This window comes from Didymella exigua, assembly GCF_010094145.1.
Source record: "Didymella exigua CBS 183.55 unplaced genomic scaffold M421scaffold_49, whole genome shotgun sequence".
NCBI lineage: Eukaryota > Fungi > Ascomycota > Dothideomycetes > Pleosporales > Didymellaceae > Didymella > Didymella exigua.
In genome coordinates, this window is record NW_022984823.1 from 223112 (window position 1) to 241661 (window position 18550).

Here is an 18550-nt window from a genome sequence, read left to right on the forward strand (position 1 = left end):
CGAGGACCGCCGCGACTGAAGGCAGGAGGCAGTCGAGACGCTGAGCGAGACGGGCACACAAGCGTTCAAGGAGACGAGCACGCATATATAATTAGACATGAAAGAGACCGAGTCGATGACGGACGTGGAGACAAAGCCATGGGTGAGGTGGACACCGGCGGTCTTGAGCCAATGGGAGTCGCAGCAGCACCGCAGACCCTGATGTCGCCATGTCAAGAATTGTTGCGCCTTCCACCAACTCCACGACGCTCAGCTCTACGGAATTAGGCTTTCCCGACCAGGTGCTTGGATCACCGACGCTTCGACGTGACTTTGCTCCATCCGAGCAATCACCATACGCCCGTTCCTGCTCGGAGTCTTCGGGGGCGCGCTGGCTGTAGCCCCTGCAAGAGCGTGTGGGACGTCGAGACGTCTGCTTGCGACCATGGCCACTGAGACCGTGTCGAGCGCGCCAGCGCAGAGCAGCGGCGCCGAAACGGCAAACGGGAAGACAAAACTCCACGGAAGGGCGTTCTACGAGAGCATCGGCAGCCCGAAGCTGATCCTTGCGCCCATGGTCGAGCAGTCGGAGTTCGTATGTTTCGTCGAGTCACTGTCCTACCGCGGCATTACTGACAGCAGTCCTCACAGGCGTGGCGGCTTCTCTCCCGCTCTTTCCTCCCAGCCTCGCAGCAGACGAACCTGCTAGCCTACTCGCCCATGTTTCACTCGCGCATGTTCGGTGAAAAGTCCAACTACCGCGACTCGCACTTCCAGCCCCTCAAATCGACCTTGCCCTCGCCGCCTGACTACTACCATGTCTCGCAACTGCCCGAGTCGGAGAGACATCTTGACGGGAACCCCGCTTTCGATCGGCCGCTGACCGTACAGTTCTGCTCCAACGACCCAGACGACCTTCTCACGGCTGCGAAACATGTCGCGCCGTTCTGCGATGCGGTCGATCTGAATCTCGGTTGTCCGCAAGGCATCGCAAAGAGGGGCAAGTACGGCGCGTTCTTACAAGAGGACTGGGACCTGATCGCAAGCATGATAAGGAAGTGCCACGAGGAGCTCGACGTGCCCATCACAGCCAAGATGCGCGTACTTGAGACAAAAGAGAGGACCCTGGCGTACGCGAAGTCGCTCTTGGACGCTGGCGCTAGTATCATCACTGTGCACGGCAGGCGGAGAGAGCAGAAGGGGCACAACACAGGCCTGGCGGACTGGACCTTCATACGATACTTGAGGGAAAACCTGCCCGCAGAGACGGTCATCTTCGCAAATGGCAACATTTTGCAGTACGACGACATCCGGGCCTGCTTGGATGCTACAGGCGCAGATGGTGTCATGAGCGCAGAAGGCAACCTCTACAATCCCACAATCTTCGCAGAGCCGCCTCCCGTCGGCAAAGAAGGCCGCGAGTACTGGCGCGGCAAAGACGGCAAGGGCGGTTACAGAATGGACGCAGTATTTCGGCGATACATGGACATCATCCACAGGTACGCTCTCGGGCAAGAACCACCAGCAAGGAAGCCGCTCTGGATGCCCGGCGACCCAGAAGACCTAGCGGCAGAAGCGACAGAAGAAGACGAAGGGCCGCCAAAGAAGAAGCAAAAGCAAACACCAAAACCAGCGGAGAAGAAGGGCACAAAGACAACTAACCCCAACCTGACCGCCATGCAAGCACACCTCTTTCACCTCCTCCGGCCGCTTGTATCCCAACACCACAATGTCCGTGACGCCCTTGCTCGCTCACGCACAGGTGACATTGACGCCTTCGAAAATGTCCTCGCCCTTACCGAAGCAGCCGTCAAGCAGGGTATTACCGCCTACGAGGCCGAGCAGGCAAACAGCACCTCGACCACAGATCCCACACCAGTGCCGGAAGTTCTCGAAAACCTCGACCCCTACGAGTCCTCTCTCGCCACCGTTGCGCGCTGCAAGCGCCCCTACTGGGTGTGTCAGCCTTACGTACGGCCTCTGCCGAAGGAGGCGATTGAGAAGGGGAGTATGAGTTTGAGTAAGAAGGAGAAGAGGAGGTTGGAAATTGAGGCTGAGGAGGCGAGGAAGGCGGGGCTGGAGCCGCAGGGGAGGGTACAGATAGAGAGCATGAAGAACGGGGAGGCCAAGGGAGTACAAAGCCTCGAAGCAAATGAGAAGAAGAATACCAAGAGTGATGGGGTGGTCGAAGAGCCCAAGGAGGGTGTGGTCTGTGGGTGATGTGGGCTGGCAGATGGATGTAGTCAAGAAGATGGATATACCCAGTCAAGGTCAAGATCTAGTATTTGCTTCACGGTATCACATGCTTAAGAGGTGGTTTGCACTGAAGAAGATGAGGAGTAAAGGCTGGAGAATGTGGTTCGGAAACGGAGAGACCCAGCTGATCAGGGCTTCACATGGCACGCCTGGAGCGTGGTCACATCGATGCCCTGAACGGCGCCGTGACCGAAAAGCCACAAAAGGGTGTCTCCTGTGAATGAAATGGCGATGTCGAAACCCTCGTATGCTCCAGCAGTGCCTCAGCTCCACCGAAGGCAGGCCAGCTTCACCAGTCGCGCTCAGTTATGGCTTTGTAGATTTTGCTGTCGCGCGGCTGGTATTCCTGCCTCTGAGGATGCTACAGGACTGTCCTGGAGACGATCAATATGTGCACTGAGAGCAGGACATTCCTGAAACACTTCTAGAGCTATTTACAACGAGGTGTGCCTGCTGTTCGAATCAGCATATGCCTTCCTTGATTTCACCTTACCGTCACCATGACCGGCAGCACCACTTCCATCCGCACCCTGATGGGCCAACGCCATGCGTTGCTCACATAGCAACGCGTGCAGAGCTACTTTTGCTTCCACGCGTTGAACGCGTCAATATATAGAGCCAAAACTCGACATGCGCGCAGTCCCTCCACCGCCTCGGAATACTCTAGTAGCACGGCTATGACCAAGAACACAAGCGCGAAAGCCCAGCATGGCAACACCGACTGACTGCAGAGACTACTGAAGCCGCACGAACGATGAGACAAGTTGCACTTCCACGCGCTAAAGCCAACAGCACCGCAGCGGTCTTCTCGAGGAGAAAGAAATAGACAATAGAGACGTTCACATGATGCCATCCTTGGTTCAACCCCGATCTTTCCCGGTACCGTCATAGTACCCTCCAAAGCCGACGCACGACAAAATGACGCAACGCTCATACAAGGGTTCGAGCGGTCCCTGCAAAATGCCAGCACACAACTCCACTGGGTGGACGGATGAGGATGCAGCGGGTTCCTGGGAGCAGGTGTCGTATGGTACGAGAAAGATGAGTACGTCTCTAACAGCTACCGACTTGGTCCCAACACTGGAGGGAACAATAGCGACAGCGAAGTCTTTGCTATTGCGGCCGCCTTGCGCCGGGCGAAAAGACTCGTCGAGAGAGGTAAGACGCTCTTACTTGTTAAGATCTTTTCTGGTGCGCTGTACATCTTGTGCAGTATTAATTACGCATCATTAGGGACGGTGAGTGTCATACCTTTGGTCACCTCCTGGTAAATATGACAGCATTAGGGGTCTTATATCATTGCGCTCATTGGCTCTCCAAGTGCGATGTCCGGATCGAGTTGGTGTGGGTCAAAGGCCACGCAAATAGTGAAGGTAACGTTCTCGCAGATCAAGCGGCAGCCGAAATTGTCGTGGAACAGACTGAGAACGCACTTTCACCAGTGCCCTTTCTCTCAGTTGTTAAGACCGAGCTCGACGTCCCACAGATATGGTGCGACCTTGGTCAGGACTGGATCGAGAAATGGTTTTGGCGCGCGAACCACGAACACGTGGTCGCGGATCGCAAACAAACCACGCGGATCAGAAGGCAGAAATGATGGCTATCGCCCGAAGGTCCTAACCATTGGCACGAGACGTCATTGCCCAACGATCAGGAAGATCTAAACCTACTCGGACCAAGCGAAAATGACTATGCTGCCGTTCAGCTACACAACAGTCTCCAAGGTATGATGGAAGATGCAATCGAGGCATACTATTCCGAAATGCCTCTTGCTATTGTGGGCGATTCTTTGATCAGATTGTGCAAGATACGCAAAAAGCTTCAAACGGTAATCGCTGCTGTCATCAAACGTTCGAGGTAAGCTCCTCCAGCCTCTCTGTTGGTTTGAACCCGTTCTTCAAGATCTAACGTGCACTCAAGGTACGATAATGTAGCAGACACAGTTAACAAAGCGTCGAAACTTGACGAACAAATTCAGGCATACCAAGGTCAGCTTGTGAGCGAATAAAGACGTACATGAAGGCAGGAGCAGGCACAAAAGTGGCCACAAGTCGCAAAAGCACGGGGTCGTATATCGATCGAAATGCGGAGACGGCAGAGCTTGACTTCCTCCGCAGACGATGAGACTAACTTTGTCGAGATCTCCAAGTCTCGCTTTCTCGAGAGCATGGCCATCGACGTCAAACCCGCGGAGCCCGAAGTGCAGGGACACAATGAGAGTCCGGGGGAAGTCACCTTACCAGGGCCTTGAGTGGGCGACGGAATACTGCACCTTCTGAGAAAGACGAGTCCCGAGTTCAATGCTGGGATACAAGGCCAGGATCGTATGCCGTCAGCTGACCGCCAGATCGCAAGGCCGTTGCCTATCTGAAGTTTCGCTTAGTCTACAACTAAAGATATACCCCTTCGAAGACCTTCCCCTCTCCTTCACTCGGGAATTTTAATGGTCGGTATTAAAGGGTGAGGCGTACCGCGGTGTCAGTCGTGATAGCGCTTTCGAGTGTTCAAGATCACGAGGTCAGGTCGCTGTACAACATTGACGTACCCTTCATTCGGGTAACTCCCATCCAATCCCCGCATCTTGTTGTAGTACGAGAGGTGTCGCGTGGACTGAGCGCGTGTCTGTCTGTCGATGTTGAGCTCAGGAAGCATTTTGTAGCTGCGTGAGCAGTGTCGATCGGAGACTATGATCAACGAGTGTATTGCTATCTGTTGTCGTGTTGTGATGTTCTATTGTTCAAGCTCTCAGCTTTCAGGTAAGTGCACTTGCCCACTGGGCAGTGCCTGCTACAATAGGGTATCATGTGATCTGAGCCACGTGGTTACACATTTACTATAGACTATGGTTGGAAGGCTAAAATAGCCTACGATCACATGGGTAGCGATACGTGCCAACATGGTACGTTTCTTTATTGACGCAAATGTCTGTGTTGGTAAATGGGAAGTTGTATATCAAGCAGTGAAAAATCTGACCTTCACTCATTGTTGCTTTTGTGCACATGACCCTTCGGTTGTCTGTCACTTGAGTCTCACTGACCCCACGCAAGTCATTTCTAGACCACACACTACCCCACTACTAATTCTCAACTATGTGACTGCCATTAGTCACGGTAGTGGCCATTGCCTTCTGCGTCGCCGGCCGCGTGCTCGACATCAATCAAAGAACACCAAATGCCTCCCAGATGGGTCCTCCCAACGTTTGGCTGACTGGAAGGCCAGAGACCTCACTAAGACACGTCGGCCGCAAGATCAAGTTCAAGCTAGACGGCTCAGTTCAAGGCTTCTTCGACGATGACTACGCTAGCGATGCCGACTGGGAGAAGTTCACCAAGAAAGGCAGCGCACTGGTACGACAGCGTGGAGAATTTTGCTTTCAACGAGCTGACCATACATAAAGATGTGCGGCCTCAATTGCGACGACAAAGAAGCCGGTCTCCAGATGGGCGACACGCGCACTCCTCCTTCTTCGGCAAGCCCGTGGTCTGGCGATCTCAGGCAAGAGATGGCAGCTTGGAAATGGACCGAGATCAATCCATCAACGTACTCGTGTAAAATGAACGATCACTGGAAGGTCCCCGAGGCGATGAAAGCCCTCAAGCTGGATGGTAAGCCGCAGTCCGAGAGCGGAGAGAACGTGTGCTACCGTGTTGAGCACTGGGATCCCAGCCTTGCAGAGAATGGAAGCCAAATTCCAGCGATTAATCAGTGGTACAATATCGACAAGACTGAATACCAGGTTTGTTCTATCCCACCCTAAAGACGTTGCACCTGCTAACAGCAATCTCCCAGGCCACAAACGCACACTACGAATTTGGCCTCAATCCTTCCGGCGGCGCTATCTACGGCTACTTCCTCGACTCACCTGTCTACGCTGCCTCCACATTGTGGCACAACAATCGAAAGCCCGCGGATCCGGCGAAGCTACCAAAACTGCGCGCGTTTTCGGATGTGCTGTGGGGGTACTGGAACCGCGATAATCCAGATGTGAAGAACATCAAGTACTTCCTCATGATGGGGATTAGCAATGACCAGACTAATGCTATTATCGCTACATGTCTGCACAACAAGAAAGAAGCTCTGAAAGAGTGGCCGGGAGTGGAGTTTGATACGGCATCTGATGAGGGCCATGTATTGCTGGGAAGCCCAAATGGAGCCGCGTTCGCATACTTTCTGATGCAGCATAAGGCTGAGTTGGGGAACAAGATAATTGGCAAGGTGACGGTGTTTAGAGCGGAGATTGATGATGACTTGGCCTTTATGGACCCAAACCTGGTATTTCATGTGGAGGATGTGAAGGAGAAGGATGGGGAAGAGAAAGAGATTAATGATGACACTGAGCGGGACCGAGATGGATCTGGGCAGGCGAGGGCTTCTTCGAGGACTTTCAAGCTCTGAAGCAGCGCTTTTAAGATTCTGGTTTCGGTACTAGGCTCGACATGTGTAGCGGCGAGGCATCTATCTCAGGGCATGCGAATGACTGTAAAGGGTCAGCACTACGTACTACCTTACCTAGGGCTCGAGATTAATAAATAGCCTGTCTGCAGTATCTACAACTTCGTCACTGTAGCGAGACTTGCGCTTCAGGTGGAGATGAACTGCCAACAATCAAGGAGGCAGTCACGTGAATTTGGACCTTGAGATTATATCACGCTTGTTCCGGAACAGTAATGTGTTATGCAGATTAACGTGATTGATGCGCTACCTTCATGTTGTTGAATGTAGGAAAGATCGTCGAGACGTCTCGATGGCGGAGAAGCAGCGAAGGTAAGGTCTCACCCAATCAGGAAAGGGCGATTGATTGCGCCAAGTGTGCTGTTCACGCCACCTGCCACCTCGCATCTGGCCCCGACGTCACAATCCAAACACCTCGATTGTATATCTCTCAGCGGCAATATCGTCACCTTTGGAACCACACATCTCTACTGCTATATCTTTGTACTGCATCTGTAGCACTCGATACACAACTCGCAACCTTGTGCTTCCCCACACTTGGTTCCCCGCGTTTCGGTAAGATTAGGGCCGCTTTTCCCACGTCACTGCGCCTAGCTCGGGCCATCGCGCAAGATGTCCATTGATCTCGACGTTGAAGCTGCCACCGTCGAAAGCGCGGATGCTCGACGTGACCGTCTCGACAGGCTTCCTGATGGGCTCTTGCTTCAGATCTTCGAGCTGTTGGGGCACGCGTCCAAGCGCAATTTGTGCAACGTGTCGCGACTTAACAAGCGCTATCACCGCTTGAGTGATGCTGTGCTCTACAAGAGTATTCTGTTCGAGACGCCAGATTTACATCTCACTTTCAGTGAATCACTGGGGCGTCGACCGCGACGCGGGTCATCGATATTTGAAGTGAAGTTGGCGTACCCGTCACATGCGCTGTCCGAGCTCGCTCTCGATGCTCCACTGCGACATCACTACGACCCATCGCATTCACTGTCAAGAATGTCCAACCTCGAGAGACTGGACATCGCATTGCCAGACAAGCTGTTGCACGGCATCGGGTGCCTGTTCAACGGGCCGTTCGATCTTGCCTGCCTTAAGATATGTCGTCTTTTCTACCAATGCCCCGACGATGGATACTGGGACCTCCGCGAGAACATCCACATCTTTGCTCATCCCGAGCTCGAGAGTCTGACCATTCGAAGAGCCAGATTGGACGACAGAGGATTCGATTCTCTTGAGCGCCCGCACGAGACAGCGTTGAAGAAGCTGCACTTGATTGAATGCGACATCAGCGACGACACTCTGTCGGACGTTCTTGAGTTTCCCATAGGCCTCGAGGAATTTGTTATGACACAGCTCGAGGACCCGGAACCAAATGTAGAGGAAAGCTCTGACAGCTTCAGTGACTACATTATCGCGCTTGGATCTCAAGCGCATTCACTGAAAAGCATCACCATCGACTTCCCTAGCCTCGGCTGTCGGAAAACTTTACGCATGAGAGAATTCGAAGCACTCAAGGAGCTGCGCATGAACTGGGATTACCAATTATTCGGCAAGTCGTCCAAGAAGCCGCGCATGTACTCAGTGGGCCTGCCTCCGGAGCTTGAGGTCTTGGAGTTCTTCAACGAATTGGGGAAAGACGACGAGGTGACTGATCTCTTACTGGCAATGCTTGAGCAGAAGCATGTCGTTGCGCGGTCGCTGAGGAAGATGATTGTGGTCGAAGGGAACGACAAGATTTTGATGGAACTGAAAAGCGTTTGCAAAGAGCAAAGACTGCAGCTAGACATCATTGGAGAGTTAGATCAAAGCGAAGACGAAGATGAAGACGTAGACGGAGACGTAGACACCAGCGAAGGGGACGACAATTCAGAATAGAGTATCAGGACACGTACGAGTACGTAAAACCGCTTGGCTGCCGTTGCTTCAAGCTCCACCCCCAGCAGCCAAGACGGTTGCTGTCCCGGCTGATTGAGTTTGCGGGGTGCACCCGTAATTCCACCACTCAGATAAACTTAGACGCAATGAAGGGCTTCCTCTTTGGACGCGGAGGACTGCCAATACACCAACCCTTTAATGGCGGTCTGATGGATGTCCATACCCGCCTTCGATCCACGGCAACGTCCAGCTGCTCCGAGAATATATACAAAAGGTCACATTGCATTTTACTATTGAGAAACCCGACAAAACTCTGGTGTCTTTCTATCAGGAACCGGGCAGATCAATTGTTTACTTAACTCTCATAATGCGCTCCGCCATCTTCACCATATTGCTTGGTAGTGCCGCAGCACTGAAGAATGGGGTGGGCAAACTCCCAAAGATGGGCTACAACAGTACATTTACGATGGTCAATCTCGAGATGCTCTCTGACACCATCTCTAGCATTCAATGCGTTCGGCTGCAACTACAATGAGGAGAAGCTTCTGGCCATGGCGCATTCTATGGTAGAAGAGGGTCTTGTTGAGGCAGGGTACAACTCGATCATCTTCGATGACTGCTTTACGAAGAAAGAGAGAGGAAACAATAGCGAGCTGCTCGAAGGCGGGTCGTTAATTACCCGCAGGATGCCGGTTCACTGACCAGCAATACAGATCCTGAGAGGTTCCCCTCGGGTATGCGAAGCCTGACCGACAAGCTCAAAGCTCTTGGAGTTTCTGCATCGGCATACTCGGATGCTGGTTACAAGACATGCGGTGGATACCCCGGCTCGTATGGCCACGAGGAGCAGGACCTTCAGACATTCAGCGAATGGGGTTTCAATTATCTCAAGTATGATAACTGCTACATACCGTTTGACAATGTAACCCAGGAGAATGTGTATGGTCGTTATCAGCGTATGGCTGATGCCATTGCTGCTCGGGCGGCAGACAAACAGGAAAACCCATTTTGGTTTTCTATCTGCGAGTGGGGCTGGCAACAACCATGGATCTGGGGCAAACGACTTGGACACAGCTGGCGCATCAATGGCGACATCAAACCATGGTGGAACTCGCTCGCGGCAATCATTGACAATGCTAGCTTCCAATACTGGGCAACCGACTTTTATGGCCACAACGACATGGACATGCTGGAGGTTGGTAACACTGGCCAAGGTGATCCAATTGGCAACCTCACGTATGACGAAGCGAAGAGCCACTTCACCGTATGGGCCCTCCTCAAAAGTCCGCTCTTCATCTCCACAAACTTGCCCAACACAACCGAGGAGGAACGCGACATCTTGAAGAATCCCGACATCATCAAGATTCACCAAGATCCCAATGTCGGAGAATCGATCGCACCCTTCCGCTGGGGTAACGATCAGCCTGACTTCGTATCGAATGCCACCCACCCAGCACAATACTGGTCCGGCAACAGCAGCTACGGTGTTGTCTTCATGCTACTGAACAACCTCGATATTTCCCAGGACATGTTCTTCAACCTCACCGAAAGCTGGGCGATTCGCGCCGGCCGCCTCTACGATGTATACGACATGTGGACGCACACAAATAACGGAACAGCGCTGCGCAACATGACTGTCGCGCTGCCGCCACACGGCGTCGTGGCACTGTTGTTGAATGATGCGGGACCAGAGTCAGACCCGAGCGCGTTGGGTCTACCGTATTGTGGGATTTACTGGCAGTGCACTTGGCCAAACGGGACGTACTACAGTAACTGAGAACGAGAGGGTGACAGTGATGTGATTCTCTCTGCTAAGGATATATTTGGAGCTCATATTCGCATCCAAAACGGAGGCCGTCTTCCGTGACAAAAACGCTAGTAATAGCATCAACTGCCTTGCTGACGCCAGAGATTCCGAATTTAGCCCAGAATCTCCTCATGTTCTCTAAAGTGGTTGAATAGGAGCTCACTTTGGTGGACACCGTGATGGACTTGGGTGCTCGAGACGGGACACTGTCACATGTAAGGATTCATGCTACCTAGTCGTTCCCGTCTGGGAAGATCACCAGTTCAGACCTTGCTTAGGAACTCGTTCGCGACAAATCGACTTGCCTACTGTGTCTCGATATCATTGGCGGTGACGAAACGGAGCGCTCGTATGCGCCGGACGCAAGCAACAGCCGCGTGCTGTGTGCACGGCGAACAAGCTCACTCAAGCAATCTTAGCAAGCTTATGTTGCGGCATATCACATCATTTAATTTCGTCTTGCCCCGAATACAAATGAAAGAGCATGCTATCTGGATTGCAACTGTCGCAATACCTCGTGAACTGCCTCTTCGGGGCTAGCGGAGCCACTATGATCCTTGCCAAGTGTCGGCAGAACTGATAAGCAAAAACAAGCTTTTTTGCAGCTCATTTATTTACACCTGGACTAGTGACTGAGGACGACTAACCATCGCCACCCATCGTTGTGAGTTCTTTCCAAGTCTGGGCGCTGCTGGCCACTGCGCTTGAGAGCCTGAAGCTTAAAACATCGAAAAAGCGAGACCACGGGCGATCACCTGCAGTAAGAAGCAAGCAGACTTACATTTCACTCGCAAGTTTGTGTTGCCCTCAAGTTAAGGGTATTCAAAGTTATATTACAACGGCATTGCAGATCAGGAAGTCTTGCACGTTGGGTCTTCGGCTTGTAGTTTCCCAAAGAGGAAGGCACGATGTTTGCAAACAGGACGACTAGCATCAACGCAGTACTGGATCATGACATTCGGCGAGTCGCGCAGCGTTCGGAAACAAATGACTAGCATCCATGCGAATATCAGAGCCATCGCTGTATCGCCATATGATCACACGCAACGGTCAAATGCACGAATGCTGTCTGCAAGCGCGACCATATCCAATGAACACTTTGATGTGAGAACGCCTTACCGAATTGGACTTGTCAACCGCTATCTTACTTTGACCGACCATCAATATAAGTCGCCCGGAACTGCACCCGATCAGTAGAGATTAGGAAGGTATCATTGAAGGCCACATCCAGGGGCTATCGTAACATGCTACGGAGCATTCTCATGTAACTGCGAACCGCAAGGTATAATGTTCTGAGACTATTTCCAGCGATTGGTGAGCTCTCATATAAAGGTCAGCAGATTCTTCTCTTTCGTTTACCTCACAGCAACACAGTCGCTCCGCATATCTCTTCCAGTCAAGTCTTTGTTTCGCCGTCGAAACCAGTAACTTCTTCCCTCCATCACAATGAAGTTTTCCGTCGCTTTCGTCTCTGCAGCCCTCGCTGGCGCAGTTTTGGCTCGCCCATCCAGTCTTGCTCAGCGCGTCCAGTCTCGTGCTGACGGTACTCGCCGCCACCGAACTCAGCCTATGGTCAAGGTCGGCAGCAGCGTCAAGGAGAACGCCAAGTTCGTTGCTGACACCGGCAATACCACTGCTCATGTCGATTATTCCTCCAACTGGTCCGGTGCGGTCCTTGAGCAGCCATCATCTGGTTACTTCACGTCTGCCACCGGCCGCTTCACGGTTCCTACTCCTCAGCACGTCGGCTCTGACGGCACCGAGTATTCGACCGCATGGGTCGGAATCGATGGTGACTCTTGCGCCAGTGGCCTTCTTCAGGCTGGTGTCGACTTCACCGTAACTGCCTCCGGTGACGTTTCTTACGACTCCTGGTATGAGTGGTACCCCGACTACTCCTACGACTTCAGCAACTTCGACGTGGAGGCTGGCGATGTCATCCAAGTCGACATCACTGCAACCTCGACCACTAAGGGCACTGTCAAGCTCACGAACGTCAGCACCGGCAAGAGTGTCAGCAAGACTTTGAGTGCGCCCAGTGGCTCTGTTCTGTGCCGTCAGAACGCTGAGTGGATTGTGGAGGACTTCGAGCAGAACGGTAGCCTCGTTGCCCTTAACAACTTCGACAGTGTTGTCTTCAGTCACGCTAGCGCTGCGCTCAGCACTGGCGGATCAGACGACCTAAGCTCTGCTACCATCATCGACCTCAAGCAGGGTAGCACTGTTTACACTGATGTTACTATTGACAGTGGCTCTCAGGTTAGTGTCACCTACGTTTAAGATTTCAACGCACAGGAAGTAGCTAGTCTGATCAATGGACCTGGAGGATCTGGGGCTGGCTAGGTGATTGATGCTGTTAACAATCGTAAAGTCACGGATAGTAGAAGTGTCCGGGACTTAGTCACACCGAAGTTAAGGCATTGTAGTCTAATAAACAAAATCAAGCCTGTACAGCCATTGCGTACCGTGCCCCACCCCATGATGCACACCAACTCGTTCTACACGCAAGGTCTCATAATGAGCCACACACAATGGCAATTATCACAATATTTCTTTGTGGAGTACTCTATAGTTCTACGCAACAAAGTCCCTCCACACAAATTAATTATACAGAGTGGCTGTTCGGCTGCTGCGTGTGGTGTGGGTGCGCAGCTCGCGTGCAGGCTCAGGTGCAATAGCATTATTACAAGCACCTGCAGCAACACGCTTTTGCTTTTTTCTTGTTGCAGGAGCTTGTGAAGCTATGCGCTTGTTTTTATCATGCAATTGGGAGGCTTTTTGAGCGTTGCGAGCCTCTTTGTCCTTACGTCTCTGCTCTTTGCGAGCATTAATGGCAGCGCGCTCTTGCTCCCGCTTTTTCCTCCGCGCCTCTTGGTCTTGTGCACGCTGCACCTTTGCTTCCTCTTTAAGCTGTTGTTAAGTAGCTTATTAGCCTTCTTTAGCTCCTTCATCTCAGCCTTTTTAAGTTCCTCTGTATGCGTAGTCTCCTTTAGAATCTGCTCACGCCGGTGAGCTTCACTAAATTGTCAAGGTGAGTGCCACTGTGTGCCGCCCTGGTAATTTAGGTTATGCTTGTTAAGATTAAGTGCTCTGCTCTTCTTTTTTTTTACTTCTTCTTAGCCTTGCGATCCTTAATTACCGTGTCCGTGCGCGCAATGCGCCGAACCTCCCTTGTGCGCACCGCCAAACTTGAGGCTATAGAGCCACATACAATAACGTAGATTATCACCGAGCCGGCCATATCACCGAACCGGCCATTTTCTCTTAGCACAACTAACTGTAACGGTCTAGACTCTAAAGCTAAAGATGAGCTAGAGCTAGCCGGTTACATTAGCTTAGCCGGCTTGGCTTAAGCTAGATATATATTATCTACGCAGTTAACTAGACGTCTAGTTAACTTGTGCATGCTTTTTAGCAAAAGTTGTTAGGAAGTAGATATCCTTTATTGGACTTTGGCCAGACTACTACACTAACACAAGTTACTATAACTACAACTGCTTGCTATTCAACAACACCAAAACACAAATTGTCCAGATATCTCTCTTCTTGCCTGCACACTTACTACAACATCATCAAACACGACTTGTCCAGATATCTCTCTTCTACCCTGCGTCCATCTCAAGCCAACTCGGATATACTACCCTGAAACTCCCAGAGCCTCTAGACACCTGGTTGCCTCGCGCTGCCTGGTGCAAGAGTGCCGCCCTCCTGTTCAAATTTTCAAATTTTCACTGCACAGACTACCTACCCTTATCAGAAAATCTTATCTTATTAAAGACCTTATCTACAAGAACACTAAAAACCTAAAAAAATAGCCTGCCTACACAATAGACAGCAATAAGCCTTTGCTTAGTTTTCTGCTTCCTAACCTTACACTCTATTCCTAGAGGTCTACTTGTTAGGCTAGTAAGAATAAAGTATAACGTGTCTCACAAGCGAGCGCCGCACCCAACTGATGTAGTAGTCTGGCCAAAGGCCAATAAAGGATATCTACTTCCTAACAACTTTTGCTAAAAAGCATGCACAAGTTAACTAGACGCCTAGTTAACTGCGTAGATAATATATATCCAGCTTAAGCCAAGCCGGCTAAGCTAATGTAACTGGCTAACTCTAGCTCTTCTTTAGCTTTAGAGTCTAGACCGTTACAACTGAGCGCCGCACTTTCAACAGCAGAACGCCTGCGCAGCGCTATATCACAACACAACACAAATAAATAATTGTTTGCAGGCCTAGATAGTATTATTTAGAAGCTTTACTATTATCTGTGTCCTCTATTTCTACCTTATAAATGCAGGAATTATGTCTAATCTTACTACAATGCCTGTAGTGTTGTCTAACACACACCCTCTTTATAGGCATCTTGCCCTTACTACAACCCCTACCCTCCTTTTTAGTAATTAAGTTAGCTACTTTGCTAACTATAAGGGTCTCCTCTGCGCGTATATATTATTGCTTACAGGTCTTATACTTTGTAGACGCTTCTATAGTGTCTTAAAGGTAGCCTATTTCCTCCTGCATTAACACTTTATTATAAGCTATCTACTAAGCGCCCTTTGCTAAGTATTTAACCTGCTTATCTAGCAAACTTGCTAGAGACCCTTAATAGATTTAAATCTACTTTTAAATTAGAGTTAACTGCTCCTCTACTTTGTAAGCAGTGTGTGGTGTCTTTGGCTCCTAGGCAACGTTGCTAGGTTTTAGTGGCGTTGGCGTGCGCAGGCGCACATTAAGCTTTAATAACACCACCTCTAGGTTGTGTAGGACTAGCCTAGCACCTCTAAAGCCTGCGCGAACGTTCTCTCTAGTAAATGCCTTACTAAATACTAATTTAAAGGCTGGCAGGAAGGTTTCCTTGTTAATATAGTGGATGTGACTGCGTGCTAAGGCCGAAACCTCGTCGCTATACAGGCGCTTTAGTGGCAAGAAGCAGGCGACATTAAGTGGCTGCAACAGGTGCGACGAGTGTGGGGGCATACAGAGAGTGATTATCTTCTTCTCTCTGCAGAGATCTTAGAAAGCCACTAAGCAGTGGCTCTTATAGCTGTTAATAATAAGTAGCTAGTAGACCCTAACTAGCTTCGCATGCGTATTGAAGTAGTGGAGCTAGGCAAGCGCTAGATTATTGTTAGTCTAGCTAGTAGGACTAATATTAATAACCTAGTCCTGTAGGAGGTCCTTAGTAAACTAGTTAGAGATAAGAACCTTACCTGTAAGGATAAGGAATAATAGGATAACCTTCTCTATTAACCTAACACCTTATACTAGGGTAACCTACTTATAATTATAAGGTTAGATCTTCTTCTACTTCCTAGGCTTCTCTAAGCCTGTTACTACTAGCTATAACAAGATCTTGCCTATTAGGAAGCTAGACTTATTTAAGTTGTACACATCCTTGGCTATAATACTATACTTCGCCTTTATAGACTAAACAAGCGTGAACTATGGCTGGATAACTGCTGGGTCCTCGCAGGCAGCCCGCTGGCGATTGTATAGGCGGGTCCACCGCTTCTAGAGCTCTAGTGTACGCTTTACCAAGTTGTTAACCTAGTTCTTGCTAACAGGCTTTGCGCTGCGCTCTCTTAGCAGTTTATCTGCTATATCTTGTACGTCTGCCTTTAAGGAGGGTAGGCCACGCGCAGACTCCTTAAGTATATGTAGTATAACTGCCTCCTCTTCTAGCTTTGTAAGGCGCTTTGCATTTAGCTTGCAGTCTTGTTAAGAGCGTGTTCTGTTACGTTAGCGTTAGATTGTTTGTTTAGGCACTTTGTAGATTGATTGATTGATTGATTGCTTGATTGATTGATTGATTAGTTTAACGTCCTGTGTGAGTCTAAGACTATATAGGACGAGAGCAGTGAGGCTGCTCTAGTAATTTACAAGTTTTTTCTGTATAAGGGAATAGTATATATAGGTTTGTAGACATATAGTAAGAGCCTGTGCTCTAGTTATAGACAAAGGAAATTAGTTGTCTGTTGTTTGCTGTAGGTACTACTTGCGCGTGCCTACTTTAGTTTCTTAAATAAAAGCTAGAGTAGCTTAGATTCCCCTATTTATGTCTAGGAGAAGAGGCATTGTTAGCCTTGTCTCCTGTAGGCTGCTCTTTATTTTCTTTCTTGCTTCTCTGTAGTTTCTATAGCTAAGCAGTAGGTGTTAAGGTGTTTGTGTATATCTGTAGCTGTATTTAGAGCTTTCTATTTTTTGTCTATTATATAGGTATGCTTTGTTGTATCTCTGTTTAAGTTTAAGCTAACGTGATCCACCATCGCTTCGGCCACACCATCGATTCGGCCACCCTGCCAAGCACACCTCACATTCCACATCATAACTCAATGCCGCAACCACCTAATCCTGAGCTGCTTTCTTGTGAGGATAGAATACTCTTTACACTTAAAGCTATTAAATGCGACACGTTATTAAGTATAAGACGCGCTGCTGCTATCTATAACGTTCCTTAAAGCACCCTTGGTGACCAACACGCTAGCATGACTGCACAACGCGATCTCTACCCTAGCCACTTGAATCTTTCAAAGCATGAAGAGGAGGTGCTTATACAAATAATAAGGAAGCTTGATGAGCGAGGATTTGCTCCTACGCTTCCGTACGTTTGAGATATGGCCAACCAACTGCTTGCCGTACGCGATGGAGGGAGGGTTGGCACTAACTGGGTCTCCTGGCTTGTAAGCCGGCGCGCCGACGTCAAGTCGCAGGTTACCCGCCTGCGCGATCGCCAGAGGGTCCTCTGCAGCGATCCTGAGGTTATAAGCCCCTGGTTTAACCTTGTGCGCAACGTCAAAGCTAAGTATGGTATCCTGGACAAAGATACCTACAACTTCAATAAGACAGGCTTCCAAATAGGCGTTAGAGGGTCTGTTAAAGTTGTTACCGCGTTAGAGAGGCGCATAAAGCCACTTAGAGTCTAACCTAGCAATTGTGAGTGGATAACCTTAATTGCTGGTATTAACACCATGGGGTGGTCTATACCACCCTTTTTTATACTTAAAGGAAAGCACCACAACTAAGCTTAGTACTACTAAAAAGATAAGGACTAGAGGATTGCTGTTAGTAAGAATAGCTAGACAACAAACAAGATTAGTTTGGCTTAGTTAGAGCACTTTTTAAAGCATACTAACGCGCGTATAGTTAGTAGTTACTAACTACTTATACTTAATAGCTATAAGAGCCACTAATCACTTTTTTTCTAAAACAAGTGTGAAGAAAGTAAGGTTATTACCCTTTGCATGCCTGCTTATGCCTCACACCTCCTTCAGCTGCTTGATGTAGGTTGTTTTACCGCGTTAAAGCGTGCGTACAAGAAAGAGATTAGAGCCTTAGCAAACAGCTACATTAACTATATTAATAAGAAAGCATTCCTAGACACCTACAGTAAGGTGCATGAGGGTGTTTTCTTGTCTAATAATATTAGATCTGGCTTTAGAGCAGCTAGTTTAGTTCTAGATAACCTAGGGGTGGTGCTATTAAAGCTTGATGTGAAGCTTTGTACGCCAACTCCACCTCTGCCAACTGCCACCTCCTAGCAACTAAGGACTCCAAGCAACGCGCTTGAGATAGGTGCACAATCAACCTTACTCTCAAACTGGATTCGAACGCACAGCAGCTCATCTCCAGCTTCAATGATTGAGATGGTGCGGCAGTTCTAGAAAGGAGCTGAAATGATGGTTCATTCTTAGACGCTTTTGGCTGCTCAGATCGCTAACTTAGAGGCGGCTAACAACGCTGCTTCTGCACGTAAAAGTCGCAAAAAAAAGTGTATCTAGGAAGGAGGGACCCTATCACAGGCAGAGGCAGAGGTAATAATTGCTAAGAGGGAGGTGGCGGAGCAGGTGGTTGAGGAGAGGCGTGCAGAGAGGCGGCTGGCGGGTGTCACCAGGCGGTCAACTCCACGCTGCAAAGGATGCGGCAACGCAGGCCACAATATGCGCACATGTAGAAGAAATGCAGCTGAATTAGGTGAGTAATTATATATATTTTTCATCCTAATTGCTTGTTGTGGCGTTAAGTTATTATGGTTGAGAGGTGGGCAGCTACATCAGGGTGGCCGAATCGATGGTGTGGCCGAAGCGATGGTGGATCACGTTAGTAGTATACGCTTGCAATTTCTCTTCTAGTGTTTTTTAGTATTGTTATCTTGCTTGTTAGCTTTAGCAAGAACCTTGCTACGTAGGTGCTAGG

General features: G+C 49.7%; 6 protein-coding genes across 6 annotated transcripts; all 6 read left to right on the plus strand.

Moving 5' to 3' along the window:
- Positions 1-510: 510 nt before the first annotated feature.
- Positions 511-2330, plus strand: M421DRAFT_312385 (FMN-linked oxidoreductase). Its single transcript, XM_033589216.1, has 2 exons — positions 511-570; positions 631-2330. Exon 2 carries the CDS (start codon positions 700-702, stop codon positions 2197-2199), a length of 1500 nt encoding a protein of 499 aa, XP_033443797.1. The 5' UTR covers positions 511-570; positions 631-699; the 3' UTR covers positions 2200-2330.
- An 823-nt stretch (positions 2331-3153) lies between these two features.
- M421DRAFT_96085 (uncharacterized protein) lies at positions 3154-3832 on the plus strand (the record flags this gene model as incomplete). The annotated part of the gene is made up of 3 exons (XM_033598366.1): positions 3154-3280; positions 3469-3473; positions 3557-3832. The coding sequence occupies 3 exons, from the start codon at positions 3154-3156 to the stop codon at positions 3830-3832; spliced, it is 408 nt and encodes a 135-aa protein (XP_033443798.1).
- A 1408-nt stretch (positions 3833-5240) lies between these two features.
- On the plus strand, positions 5241-6754 carry M421DRAFT_425767 (uncharacterized protein). Its single transcript, XM_033594190.1, has 3 exons — positions 5241-5582; positions 5633-5971; positions 6025-6754. The coding sequence occupies exons 1-3, from the start codon at positions 5418-5420 to the stop codon at positions 6628-6630; spliced, it is 1110 nt and encodes a 369-aa protein (XP_033443799.1). The 5' UTR covers positions 5241-5417; the 3' UTR covers positions 6631-6754.
- Positions 6755-7086: 332 nt separating this feature from the next.
- Positions 7087-8958, plus strand: M421DRAFT_312596 (uncharacterized protein). Its single transcript, XM_033589219.1, has one exon. It carries the CDS (start codon positions 7300-7302, stop codon positions 8551-8553), a length of 1254 nt encoding a protein of 417 aa, XP_033443800.1. The 5' UTR covers positions 7087-7299; the 3' UTR covers positions 8554-8958.
- A 531-nt stretch (positions 8959-9489) lies between these two features.
- M421DRAFT_425769 (glycoside hydrolase family 27 protein) lies at positions 9490-10429 on the plus strand. Its single transcript, XM_033594191.1, has one exon. The coding sequence runs from the start codon at positions 9512-9514 to the stop codon at positions 10328-10330; it is 819 nt and encodes a 272-aa protein (XP_033443801.1). The 5' UTR covers positions 9490-9511; the 3' UTR covers positions 10331-10429.
- A 1127-nt stretch (positions 10430-11556) lies between these two features.
- M421DRAFT_425770 (acid protease) lies at positions 11557-12817 on the plus strand. The gene has a single exon (XM_033594193.1). It carries the CDS (start codon positions 11807-11809, stop codon positions 12638-12640), a length of 834 nt encoding a protein of 277 aa, XP_033443802.1. The 5' UTR covers positions 11557-11806; the 3' UTR covers positions 12641-12817.
- The last annotated feature ends 5733 nt before the right edge of the window (positions 12818-18550 follow it).